The sequence below is a fragment of the Leucopleurus acutus genome (assembly GCF_964270905.1).
Source record: "Leucopleurus acutus genome assembly, chromosome: 5".
Classification (NCBI taxonomy): Eukaryota; Metazoa; Chordata; class Mammalia; order Artiodactyla; family Delphinidae; genus Leucopleurus; species Leucopleurus acutus.
Window position 1 is genome coordinate 78,388,626 of NC_139147.1, and position 14,335 is coordinate 78,402,960.

General features: G+C 37.8%; 1 protein-coding gene across 4 annotated transcripts in view; it reads right to left on the minus strand.

Annotated features, from left to right (window-relative positions):
• The window catches only part of TP63 (tumor protein p63), a gene marked incomplete at both ends in the record, with an annotated part of 220,788 nt that extends 206,663 nt beyond the window's left edge, over nucleotides 1–14,125 (minus strand). For all 4 annotated transcript variants that reach the window (XM_082839095.1, XM_082839094.1, XM_082839100.1 and 1 more), the window contains one exon: nucleotides 14,064–14,125. In XM_082839095.1, the coding sequence (XP_082695221.1) occupies nucleotides 14,064–14,125 (62 nt within the window). The remainder of the gene's footprint in view (nucleotides 1–14,063) is intronic.
• Between the last annotated feature and the right edge of the window lie 210 nt (nucleotides 14,126–14,335).

A 14,335-nucleotide genomic window follows, 5' to 3' on the forward strand; every position in this document is an offset into this window, starting at 1 on the left:
TAAACAGTAATTAAGACAAACCTTGAAGAAGGGATGGGGTTTTTGCAGGGGGCCTGTGAGAGTGTGCAGACAGAACAGGTTCAGGGCAGGCTGGGGGTGTGAGAGAGGGAAAGGGACAATAGATTTTGATCAGAAATGGAAGTGTGAGGTGGTATGATTTGGGACTGGAATAACTTCCAGTAATGAGGAAGTCCAGGACATGGTTATATGGGTCAGTAACTGGAACAGAGCAGAAATGGGAGCTCCGTGAGTTAAAGAAGCCAAGGAAATGTGAGACTACATTATAGGAAGGACATCAAAAGGATACTGAAGTTCCCAAAGAGTTGGCAGAAGTAAAGAAGAAAATGGAGCCAAGTTACCGAGGAGAAGCTCCTAAAGTCAGTGCATTGTCATGAAGTTCAGTAAATCACTTTGATGGAAGAGGTTTCAGAAGACATGAAATTAATGAGTGATGGTGGGTAAACAATGATCTGAAAACAGCAGTGTTGAACGTGAAATATGTTAGGTCCATCCCTTGGCCCTCTGAATAAAAAGACTTTGCTTCTACTGAAGAACAATGGGTAATATGGGTATTTTCAGAGAAAGAACAGCTTTCAGTTAAGATGAGCTAACAGAGGAGTACAAGGAACAAAAGGTCAAGGTGGTGGCAAGTCAAAATACCACACTGGAAAAAATGTCACATGGGTAGTGGAAATGGGAAAAAAGGCTGAATTAATGTGGATAGAGTTGAGAGAATGTGGAAGAGGATTCTATTTACGTCACCAAATTTCATAACAGAAATTAGGGAATGATGGATTTGTGAATTATTAACAGCAATGGGGGAGCAAAAGTAGTGATTCAAAATAAACAACAACAGTTAGAAAACAATTAAACTAAGGACAAAAGTCATCCCTACATAGAATCTACTGAGAGTTAATTAAGGTATGACCATAAAAAAAATAATGTTATAGAAATCAGGATCCTACTCATCTCCACCAGTGTCCAGCTATTTTAACCTGGACACTTTTACACAGCCTATTTTAACCTGGACACCTTTACACAGCCTCTCTGTGCCTCAATGTCTTCATCTGTAGAATAAGGATAAGAGCTATCGCCTATACAACACTTACTATGTGCCAGTTGCTGTCTTTAAGTTTTTTGTACAATTAACTCATTTAATTCTCAAAGCCACTCACTCAGGTAGGTGGTCTATCAATCATGCATGAGAAAACAAACACAGAGATTAAGTTAGGAGATCTAACAACTGGCAGAGAATTTGAACCAAGGCACCCTGGTCACAAAAAACAGTCTCTTAAACATTATACTACTGTCTCTTGGTTAGTAATAGATAATACTAGTAAATACCTCTTAAAGTGATTTGAGAATTAAATGTGTAAAGTGCCTAGAACAGTTTCTGACACATAATAAGAATTCAAAAAATACTAGATATTTAGTGGCTTATGTCTCATCCTCATTTTCTAAAAATACAGGATCAGAAGTTGAGATCCTAGAAAATTAGTAATCGTGGTTTCTGTAGTTATCCTAGTTAATAATAAAAAAGTGCTAATTAAAACCATATGTCATCTACTAAATTAGCAAAATTTAAAAATAATATCCAAAACTGGAACTCTTAGGCAAAATTTATTGGCATACCCTTTTAATGAACAATGTTTTCCAGAAACTTGAAAAAGTATATACACTTTTATTTGCTAACCCTCTTACTTCTTAGCTGGCAGCATATTCTGGGGGAAACAGAAAAGACTTTAGATCAGGTCATCCTGGTTTCAAATTCTGACTCAGGTAAAAATGAAAATACAAAGAGTTCCTTCCACATACTAGTTAAGTCACCTTGGTTCAGCTAGTCATTTCTCTGAGCATCATTTTCTCATCTGCAAACTGGGCATATTACATAGCTAAGAAAAAACAGATTACATGAGATAACAAGGGTAAATTACACAGCAATTTGTATAGATTGAACATGTATTAGTTGCTTTCCTTAAATATTTGGTTCATGAAATGAACCCAAGAAAATAACTCAAAAAAAGTGGCTATATACTATTTTTAACTTATAATAACCAATCTAAATATTCAATAAGGGAAATAAATGTATTAAGTTGCATTGATATGATGAAATCCTTATGCAGTTATCATAAATACAAAATATATGACAAATGGAAAGGTCTTATGTAATTTATGTAATAGAATATTGAAATTATTTTATGATTACCATTTATATATAAAAATTATGGAGCCAGAAGATGACATGGAAAACAACTGTTTTACTAGATTTGTTTTTTTGGCTTCTACTATTGTTGAGAACATGTCATTTCTCTAATAATTTTTGATATCATTAATATCAAGTCACAAATGCTTTTATCTGAATATGTCATCTGAGAATATCTAAAGTGCTCTGACATTTATGTTTTGACATGAGCTTCAAAGATCTTTCTTTAACTTGCACTTAATTCAGATGGTGCTAGAAGATCTGATATAGCAAAAACCAGTACTTAAAAACTTTGAATTTTTAAACTTCTTATCATATATTCATTTAATAAATATTTACTGAACATTATTGAATAATTTTGTAGTTTCCAATAAGCTTGGACTAGTTAAGCCTTTGTCATTTCCTTTTTTCTATTCCTCCTTGTCACCCCAACAAACAATATCTATCAGTTTATTTAAATATTTGCTAACTTACAAAACTCCTTTAAAATCTGCTTAGCAACTCAGATAAACTAGATAGCAATACTAAAACGTATTTTTAAATAATATCCAGAAGTTATATATTTTGTCAGTTCTTAATTTTTGATATGTGGCTGTCATAATTTCTCTCACAAAATGCCCCGATTTTACTTTTGCAGAGCAAAGCTTGAACTAGTTTTTAAAAAACTGTTTTGTGACATTTTTAGCTTTTTCAGGAATATTCTACATTCCCAAGAAGCAAAGATACACAGAGCTTCTATGAAAGAGAGAAGGAAGAAAGGGGGGAGAAAAGTAGAGAGGGAAAATATCCAAGATTTAGAGGTAAAACTGTATATACATTTTATGTAGGAAGATAAGGTGGGTCCTCAAATGTCAGATAGAAGGGCAAGTAGTGCTTTCATAGACAAGCCTTTCACTCAGTGAAGACATGATTCAACATAAGATTCTATAAAGTGTGCCACATTCACACCAGTGCTCATGTGAAGAGAAGTCATCCAGTGAGACCTCTTCACTAAGCTTGAAATATTCATTAAAACCACATCAGCCTCTACAGGATACTAAAAAATAGCTTATGCAGGTGCATAGATATATCACATTAGATTGAGATGCTGACTTTTGATTGCTCATAATTTAGTTGGAAAATCCTGTCAAGAAGAAAGTTTTTCATTCATTGCCTGAGATAAAAGTGTTCACAAGAAAAATAAAATGGAAACATACATCTTATTAGCACTTTTTACTTAGGGGAGGTTGCAATGAAAAAAGCTGGAAGAAAGTGAGTTTTCCCATGGAAATCTTCAATAAATTATTTAGGTAGTTAAGAAGTAAATGACACTACTAAGTTCAAGCACAGAAATGGAAACACTGAGTCAGAAAAGGAAAAGAAAAGCTAATGCTGAATTTCAAATAAAATATCTAAAGCCTGATATTTTTAAGGAAGCTCTAAAAATTGACCACCTTGATGAAATGTCAGGATATGACTGGGGGATAAGTTAAATACAATCAACATGGGGGATAAGTTAAATACAATCAACAATCTTAAGACATGACACACTTAACTTTAGAGGCAAAAGTCTCTATTGCAGTGTTACCCCTATCATAAATTTGTAGGTATTCTATTATTTATTTCAATCTATATCACCATCTGTAAAAAAAGCTTACATTAAAAATCTACTCTAGGGCTTCCCTGGTGGCGCAGTGGTTGAGAGTCCACCTGCCAACGCAGGGGACACGGGTTCAAGCCCTGGTCCGGGAAGATGCCATATGCCACCGAGCAACTAAGTCCGTGTGCCACAACTACTGAGCCTGCGCTCTAGAGCTCGCGAGCCACAACTACTGAGCCCGCATGCCACAACTACTGAAGTCCGTGCGCCTAGGGCCTATGCTCTTCAGCAAGAGAAGCCACCGCAATGAGAAGCCCGTGAACCGCAACGAAGAGTAGCCCTCACTCGCCACAACTAGAGAAAGCCCGTGTGCAGCAATGAAGACCCAATGCAGCCGAAAGTATATAAATTTTTTTTAAAAAAATCTACTCTAGGTAACCATGTGGCTGATTAAATTATCATACTAGCTTCCAATTTCGTACTTCTTTTTCTTTTCAAATTTATTTATTTATTTATTTTTGACTGTGTTGGGTCTTCGTTGTTGTGTGCAGGCTTTCTCTAGTTGTGGTGAGCGGGGGGCTACTCTTCGTTGCTGTGCGCAGGCTTCTCATTGTGGTGGCTTCTCCTGTTGCGGAGCATGGGTTCCAGGCATGCGGGCACCAGTAGTTGTGGCTCGCAGGCTCAGCAGCCGTGGCTAGCGGGCTCCAGCGTGCAGTCTCAGCAGCTGTGGCGCACAAGCCTAGCTGCTCCGCGGCATGTGGGATCCTCCCGGACCAGGGCTTGAATCCATGTCCCCTGCATCGGCAGGCGGACTCCCAGTCAATGTGCCACCAAGGAAGTCCCCAATTTTGTACTTCTTGACTCAAAATGTTTTATCAGTCTTATTATTATAATGCTGGTATTGCCCTCAATTATGAGAGAGCTGCACGAGTTCATGGAAAGTGCAAATGGGTGCTGTTCAACTTGAGAAATTAAGTTTGCTCACTTGAAACAAAAGAAAAAGATGCGAGAAATTTAAAAGTGGCAAGGAGATTTTCAGCCCTCATAATTCTTCTTCTAAGCTTAATTATTTCACTCTGAACTTGAAAGAGTCTAATTCATAATAAAAAGAGTCAAATGTAAGTGAAGATTGGAAGGCAAACGATAAGAATAGAGTGACAACTCTCTCCGTCTAAATTATCCCCCAAATATTATGGCTTAAGGTAAAACAGAAATGTTAATAACTGTCATTTCCCAAAACCTGACAAACCAAAAAGTACACACCACCCCATGTCCATGTCTCATCCTATTTTAAATGGAACAAAGTGACTTTCAGAGGCTGGGAAGTGCATAATTACATAGGCTGGAGTCTTTGGACTTTGATCATAATTATAGTGCTTTATCCATCCATCACTTGTTGCTTGAGGAGTATTCCTTGGTGAGTTCTTTAAAGGAGATAGAAACCCTGTCAGGACAAATTTGAGCTACAAAACAGCTAATCAAAAACTTGGCTCTCTTGACTTGAAACAGATTGAAAATTGCCACTTTAATCTCACAATCCACTTGGCTTTTAAGTAAAGTGAGAACATGAAGTCTGTCTTTGGAAAGGCATGTGGTCTCTGCTGTTCATACCACTGGGGATACCTTTTTACGAGCTTCAACTGGGACATTGGGTCCAAGTTTGTCTCACTCTCTCAAAATTGGGTGTGCATACAAACCAATCATCTGGTGTGCTTGATAAAAATGCTGCTTTTGCATTCCTTGCCCTCACCCTCAATTTCTCAGAGGGAGGCATCAGTGTAATTTAAACCTAAAATTAACTGGGAAACTTATACCACCAGAAGGCTTGCAGCTGTTTTTTCCCAGGAGTGGTCTGAGACGTTCATGAATCTAAATTGTTTGTTTTTGTTAACAATGCAATTCCGAAGCTCCACCTGGACTTATCAAGTCATACTCTCAGGGTATCGATGTAACAGCTCTCTGAATTCCTGACAGCATCAGAAGTGAATGTGTATATTACTATATTTTCCTGAATCTGAATTTGGGCATCACGGTTTCAGTTACCTCCTAAGAGTCAAATGTATTTCACTATGAAGCATTTTGAGAAACCTTAACAGATGCTACTAACCAAAGTCACCCTTCAAACTTGCTGCCTTCAGAGGGGTGTTTTGTACTTGCAGTCCCCAGCCTGCACGGCCAGGGCCTTCTACCCTTCCTTGCACCTCACTGTAGTATTTCTTCTTTTTTTTTTTTTTAACATCTTTTTTGGAGTATAATTGCTTTACAATGATGTGTTAGTTTCTGCTTTATAACAAAGTGAATCAGTTATACATATACATATATCCCCATATCTCTTCCCTCTTGCGTCTCCCTCGCACCCTCCCTATCCCACCCCTCTAGGTGGTCACAAAGCACCTAGCTGATCTCCCTGTGCTATGCAGCTGCTTCCCACTAGCTATCTAGTTTACATTTGGTAGTGTATAGATGTCCATGCCACTCTCTCACTTTGTCCCAGCTTACCCTTCCCCCTCCCCGTGTCCTCAAGTGCATTCTATAGTAGGACTGTGTCTTTATTCCCGTCTTGCCTCTAGGTCCTGCATGACCATTTTTTTTTTATTCCATATATATGTGTTAGCATACAATATTTGTTTCTCTCTTTTGACTTACTTCACTCTGTATGACAGACTCTAGGTCCATCCACTTCACTACAAATTACTCAGTTTCATTTCTTTTTATGGCTAAGTAATATTCCATTGTATATATATGCCACATCTTCTTTATCCATTCATCTGTCGATGGACACTTAGGTTGCTTCCATGTCCTGGCTCTTATAAATAGACTTGCAATGAACATCGTGCTACATGACTCTTTTTGAATTATGGTTTTCTCAGGGTATATGCCCAGTAGTGGGATTACTGGGTCATATGGTGCTTCTATTTTTAGTTTTTTAAGGAACCTCCATAATGTTCTCCACAGTGGCTGTATCAATTTACATTCCCACCAACAGTGCAAGAGGGTTCCCTTTTCTCCACACCCTCTCCAGCATTTATTGTTTGTAGACTTTTTGATGATGGCCATTCTGACCGGTGTGAGGTGATATCTCATTGTAGTTTTTGTTTGTTTGTTTGTTTGTTTTTTTGCAGTACACGGTCCTCTCACTGTTGTGGCCTCTTCCGTTGCAGAGCACACACTCCGGATGCACAGGCTCAGCGGCCATGGCTCACAGGCCCAGCCGCTCCACAGCATGTGGGATCTTCCCGGACTGGGGCACGAACCCGCGTCCCCTGCACTGGCAGGTGGATTCCCAACCACTGTGCCACCAGGGAAGCCCCCTCATTGTAGTTTTGATTTGCATTTCTCTAATAATTAATGATGTTGAGCATTCTTTCATGTGTTTGTTGGCAATCTATACCTAGGAATAAACCTAGCGAAGGAGACAAAAGACCTGTATGCAGAAAATTATAAGACACTGATGAAAGAAGTTAAAGATGATACAAATAGATGGAGAGATATACCATGTTCTTGGACTGGAAGGATCAACATTGTGAAAATGACTATACTACCCAAAGCAATCTACAGATTCAATGCAATCCCTATCGAACTACCACTGGAATTTTTCACAGAACTAGAACAAAAAATTTCACAGTGTGTATGGAAACACAAAAGACCCCGAATAGCCAAAGCCATCTTGAGAAAGAAAAACGGAGCTGGAGGAATCAGGCTCCCTGACTTCAGACTATACTACAAAGCTACAGTAATCAAGACAGTATGGTGCTGGCACAAAAACAGAAATATAGATCAATGGAACAGGATAGAAAGCCCAGAGATTAAACCCACACACATATGGTCACATTATCTTTGATAAAGGAGGCAAGAATGTACAATGGAGAAAAGACAGCCTCTTTAATAAGTGGTGCTGGGAAAACTGGACAGCTACATGTAAAAGAATGAAATTAGAACACTCTCTAACACCACACACAAAAATAAACTCAAAATGGATTAAAGACCTAAATGTAAGGCCAGACACTATCAAACTCTTAGAGGAAAAGATAGGCAGAACACTCTATGACATAAATTATAGCAAGATCCTTTTTGACCCACTTCCTAGAGAAATGAAAATAAAAACAAAAATAAACAAATGGGACCTAATGAAACTTCAAAGCTTTTGCACAGCAAAGGAAACCATAAACAAGATGAAAAGACAACCCTCAGAATGGGAGAAAATATTTGCAAATGAAGCTACTGACAAAGGATTAATCTCCAAAATTTACAAACAGCTGGTGCAGCTCAATATCAAAAAAACAAACAACCCAATCCAAAAATGTGCAGAAGACCTAAATAGACATTTCACTGTAGTATTTCTGTGTGTGAAGTTCTTCTTTGGATTCCCTGAGGTCTAGGATGGTATCTTACTCATACCTTCTATCTTCCCCACTCAGCACCAAGAAAATAAATAAGCTCATGGAATACTTTAGTTAAACAAACAAATCAAAACAAAGTTTTAGTTTCCATACCTACAATTTGAGGATAAAAATCCGTTATGTGGTGAATTCGTTTCCTATTGCTGCTGTAACGAGTTACCACAAACTTGTGGCTTAAACCAACCCAGATGTATCATCTCACAGTTCTATAGGTTGGAAGCCTGATACAGATCTCACCGGGCTGAAATCAAGGTGTTGGCAGGACTGTGTTCCTCCTGGTGGCTGTAAAGGAAAATGTGCTTCCTTGCCTTTTCCACCTTCGAGAGACAGTCAGCCTTCCTTGGATCCTGATTCTCTTCTATGTTCAAAATCTGTTGAATCTCTTCTCACCTCACATCACTTTTATTCTTTCTCTACCTCCCACTTCCACTTGAGGACTCTTGCGATTACATTGGGTTCCACATGGACAGTCCAAGATAATCTACCTATTTTAAGGTTGGGTGATTAGCAGCTTTAATTCCATCTGCAACCTAATACCCCTTTGCTGTGTAAGTTAACATATTCACAGGTTTTGGGCATTAAGACGTGGCTATCTCTGGTGGCCATTATTTTGCTTACCATACCTGCCACAGTGGATCAGCTATGTAATGTGTTGAATAGCACTTTGTTAATCATAAAGTTCTATACAGATCTAATAAAATGTTATGTTCTATGGTAGAAATAGCACTGAACAGGGAAGAGACTTGAATTCTAGACTTGGTTCTGCTACTATTTTTGTGTGTGTGATTTTGGGCTAATCACTTAACCTCTCTAAGGTTTTAGATTTCTCAATTCTAAAGCAGAAGAATTGGGACAAGTCAAGGTCATGTCAAGACTCATAATCGTCTTTGTGCTTAATTTAAAGATGATATAGAGCAAAATGGAACTTCAGGTTTGCCTCCATGAGGACACCATTGTCGCTGGGAAGGAATCTCCAGTTCACCGTTGTGCCATACCCACAAGAGTAGAGCTGAGCAATACCCTAAGGGGATGCATTTCAGACTCTGGTTGGCTTAATATTTAATTCTCAATGTCTTAGTTGTGAACAGTTGGCCAGAAGTTGTTATCCCTACTTATCTCATGAAGAAACTTTGATTTAGATAGCTTAAGTGATTTTATGAAGGTCACATAATCAATGAGTGGTGGAGTTAAGACTATTGGATAATAGTCTTTCGACAAGTCCTATGTGCCCTCAGCTGACACACTTCCCTGCCTCTCTGCCATTTAAATGCACTCACAGCTCAGGAGCAGCATACAGAATTATAATACATCATACTTTTGGCTAACTACAGTGGGTCAGGAAGGTCTTTTGACATGTATTCTTGTGGAAATTATAAGGGTTGGAGGCAGATTTTTCTTGACTACAACGGGTGGCTACATTAGTCCCTGCTGATAAACTGTACCTTTGTATTTCTTTATGAACCAGCTCTTCCTGTTCTCTGCCTTGCTTCATTTCAAGTACTGACATAACAACCTACACAGACTGCAGCATGTCAGCTCATTCCTTTCAGTCAGACAAAGAAACTTAGTGATTCTGGAGCTAGCTAAAATTAATGGATTAGCCTTATTAAAAACTGGCCTGCTCATTGAAATGGATGGATACATCCTTAATTGGCATCAGCAATTATATTATTAAATGTTATATCAATTTTTGAAGTTTCCATGTGCACATAAACAACACTATGGGCACATTTTTCATGTGTTTTTCTACTGGGTATGACCTTGGGAGGAAAAAGAGCATTTGAAAAAAAAGCAGTTGGAGATAGTTTAATAAAGGAACTATTGATCAAGGGAGAAGAGATATGGTATGGCTTTTTGGAGTTAGCAGTGGCTAGAAATGGTTACCACTCCTATGCTCGAAGGAAAAGGAGAGAGTAGTTACTCAAACTCAAGACGTCCGGAACTGTGGTTGAGAGCCCTTACAGGACCTGCAGCCTTTAGTAGAAAACGTAGCAGAACAGCAGGGAAACATATACCCCAAATTCACTCTCCTCCTGCCCTTCGATCTCCTACTAGAGGTGCCCACTGGTTGAACCCAAGAGGAAACCAGAGGAGAAAGGAACTGTCAATGCAATCTTCATAAGTCAGCTTCCTGGGATTCAGAACAAGAAGGATGTAGGGGGGCTTCCCTGGTGGCGCAGTGGTTGGGAGTCCGCCTGCCGATGCAGGGGACACGGGTTCGTGCCCCGGTTCGGGAAGATCCCACATGCCGCGGAGCGGCTGGGCTCGTGAGCCATGGCCGCTGAGCCTGCGCGTCCGGAGCCTGTGCTCCGCGACGGGAGAGGCCACGACGGTGAGAGGCCCACGTACCACCAAAAAAAAAAAAAAAAAAAAAAAAAAAAAAAAGAAGGATGTAGGGTGGATGTGGAGAAGCAAGTGGAAGACACTCAACACAGGACTACATCTGTCTTTATGCGATTGCATTTGACAAATAAAATGATCCATTGTAAGTTCGCTGTCACCCACTCCCCTCCTCCTCCTTTTGGGATATATTTAGAAAATACAGTTAATAAAGTTGACCTTTAAGCTAGTAAAGCATAAAATTCACAATCAATATGTAATTTACACAGGAAATACTTCTTACTCATCCATACAGTACTTTAACAGTTCAAGCTTCTTTTGAGTAGAGGGTGACTGAAAAAAATAACTCAAAATCATTTTACAAGTGGTTCAAATAGTAATATGTTTTACTTTCTCTTATTTTTAGTCCTCAGCTATGACAGTGTTTCAAAATTTAATCTGGATTCCTTTTTATCATTTTAGCTGGTTTATTTTCAAAATGATATTTGGAGGAATTTAATCTGTCTTTTAGAATTACTTGGTTAGAGATTTATGTTAAAAACTAGGTGGCAATTCTAAAAACTAAAGGGTGCAAGAAGACCCAAATTACAACCCAAACCATAAATTAACAAAAGTTTAACTTGTAAAATGCTAAATTTTAGATTCATTTTGAATATTTACTAATAAAAAGTAAACAGAACTCACTGTATATGGTTTTAATTTATAAGGAAACTGTATCTTACCCTTTGGCTCTTATTTATTGATTTTGCATAATTTCATCTATTTTTGTTAAAATTAAGTTAGCAATAAAATGACAAAACTTGTGATTTGTCCACCTTCTCTTCTTCTTGTAATGGTCAATAGCATCAAAGGGGAAATCTAAGCTCTATAGCTTAAGTACTGTTTTGATTTTCAGAAAAGTTTTTGTAAAGACTAGAGTAAATTAGCATCTACATCAGAGCACAACTAAATACATAATGTGTCAATATGTTCAGGTGCAAAGGAAAAAATAACAGAGGGTGAAATATCAATTTTAACTGAGAGAATGATTACCATCATACTTTGAAATGTATATTAAAATTGGCTTTTGAGGAATGGCATTAACATTTAGCAGTAAATGATAATAACAGCTCTCATTTATTCTATTTTCTGATAAAAAGAAATTTATGCATTAAGGTAGCTTAGAGTTAAAAATAACAAGAAATCCTGTTCTTTCCTTTTTTGAAAATTCTCTTTTATAATTTCTTTCTAAAGACAAGGTCAGGAAAAAGACAAATTTAACTATGTAGATGACTATGATTATGGAATGATTAAATTTGGTCTTACTTAAAATAGATTTTGTAAACTGAGAACTGCAAGGGTTGTCTGCTTAGAAAAAACAGCTCAAACTCATTCACTCCTTAGGTATCAAAGAGAATATTGTTTGATTCTTGCTTCGACAATATATATTATTATAGATTTCTTATAGTGATATCCCACTTATTCATTCATTCATTCACTAAGTAGTCTAGAAATATCTGACAAAGCAGTTAAAATATATGAGGCAAATATATGTTATTAAATATATAAGTACTATAAAGTTAAATAAATAAGCATTACAGCTATATCTTACTCATTTTTGTATTTCCAGTGCCTTGCACAGAGTAGATGCTCGGCAGCAAATATTTTTCTTTCGTTTACTTGCAGATTAAGTTTTTATTACAAATGGAAAGTACATAATCTTGCCTAAAACGATTTACCTGGCAAATAAATATTCCCTGACCACCCTGCACCACCATCTCACAGCTCCCCAACATGCCCCCCCCTTCCCCCAAAGTGACACTCACCATGATTAAAGTTCAGGGATTCAGCAAAATTTAAAATATTTTTAAAGTACTATTATTATTTTAAATTTTACAATCTGACAAAAACTGAGGTGATATTTGCTCCATGAATTAGCCCGTTTCCGGGACACTCCGAAAAGCAATTTCCTCATGTATCTATATTTACAGGCTTCCCTCATCAATCACTAGAAATACCTCTGGACAGAGGTGTACATGATTGACATGTGGGTTGCTAGTCAATAGAAAAAAACTTCTGCCAGAGCTGAGATAGATCCATGTACCTACTTTAAAAAAGATGCCATCAAGGGAAGTGTTATACAGCAAATGTTTCACCACAATTACCCTCTTAGAAATAGTATTTCAAAGATTTTATTGAAGTAGAAAATTTTAAGGCTGGAAAAAATTTCGAGAACTAGAAAATCTTTAGTGTTTTGCTTTTTATCCACCCACTCCCCAACACCAACGAAATCTTATGTAAGAACGTGAACTCCAGAGCCATTCATTTTTGCTACTATTTTTCATGGCACACAGCAAGGCAGGAATCAAATCACCATTCACATTTCCCGTTTCAACCTGGAGGACCACAAACTTGCTTCCTCTCTCTCTTTCCTTTTTCTTCCTTTCTTTTCTTACTCTGTCAACCATTCCATTTACATTTCTCTCTTACTTTTCCTCTTCTGCTGTCTCACACAGCCCACCAAAAATCTCCCAGGAAAAGAAGCTACGTCTACATAGTCCACATTCATGTTTACAAGGTAACAAATCTTATTCATGAAAAAAGATCACACAGTTTCCTTAACTGCCTGAGCAATGTGACAGTGAGTCCTGGCCAGAGAGCCCACTGGACTGCTGGGATGAGGCTCTAATAGGCACCATGGTGAATGACAAGTTAACCCCTTTGGAACCACACCATTTTCAGCAATCAGAGGACCTCCCTCATTAGTCTCAGAAAGTAAAGTATGAAATTCCAACATCAAATCTCATACTGTTAAATTAACAACATCACACTGCTACATACGACTTGAATATCTCCCATAACTTTATGACTGGAAAAACACTGTTCAGATTTCATTTACCAGTTTAAAAATAGCAAACTCTAATTTGAAACACACACACACACACACACACACACATCGTGCATGCTCACTAATATTCCCTCTTAGTGCTAGGCAAACGTTCCTTCCTATAAACAGAAATAAAATTGAGTATACTTGTTAAGTTTTAAAAGTCAGATTTGTCAAAAGATGCTGTTTGTTATGAAACAAATCAAGAAGAAATATGCCACAGAGCCAAAATGACAAGCCACAATCTGTTTGGTATAACAATGGCTATTTATCTGTTTTTAAGGTATAAATCAAAATTATTCTGTGTTTCTTTTGACTTGAAGATTATCCACAGACTATTCTATTCCTGTCCAATGAAATGTCTTCTTCTTGGGTTGGTGAGCGCTGATCCAGACAAATAACAGATTTTATACATCTTAAAATGGTGTGACCATTTTTTAAGAAACCATGGGAAGATGGTCTACAAACTTTGTTACTTTGTACATCCAGATAGGAACTAAAAAAGAAAACCAGAAGAGATGCCCACAGACCACTTTAAGTCCACAGAAAGTGCAAAATAATATCACTGTGCTCATAAACAAAGAGAGGCTGCTCTTTGTACACAGCAGAAACACTCATCATACACAAGGCACTCCAATTAAGTTTTGATAGAAGTTACGTCACGTTTAAACTCACCGCTGGATGTAAGGGTCGGGACAGTACTGTAGGGTGGCACACCGTGAAGTTTCAAAATTCATTTCCTTCAACTCTCTTTGATATCAACAAATGGAGAACAGTATTATAACATATACACATATACCTGTGTATACATAGATATAAAGCCAGAAGGCTAAAAGCAATAGGGTCAAATGCTATCAGACATAGAAGTGTAGACACTTCCCCCCTTCACACACATTTGCAAAGAGGCGGAGCGTTTCTTGATTTGAGCCAATGAGATTCATCAAGGG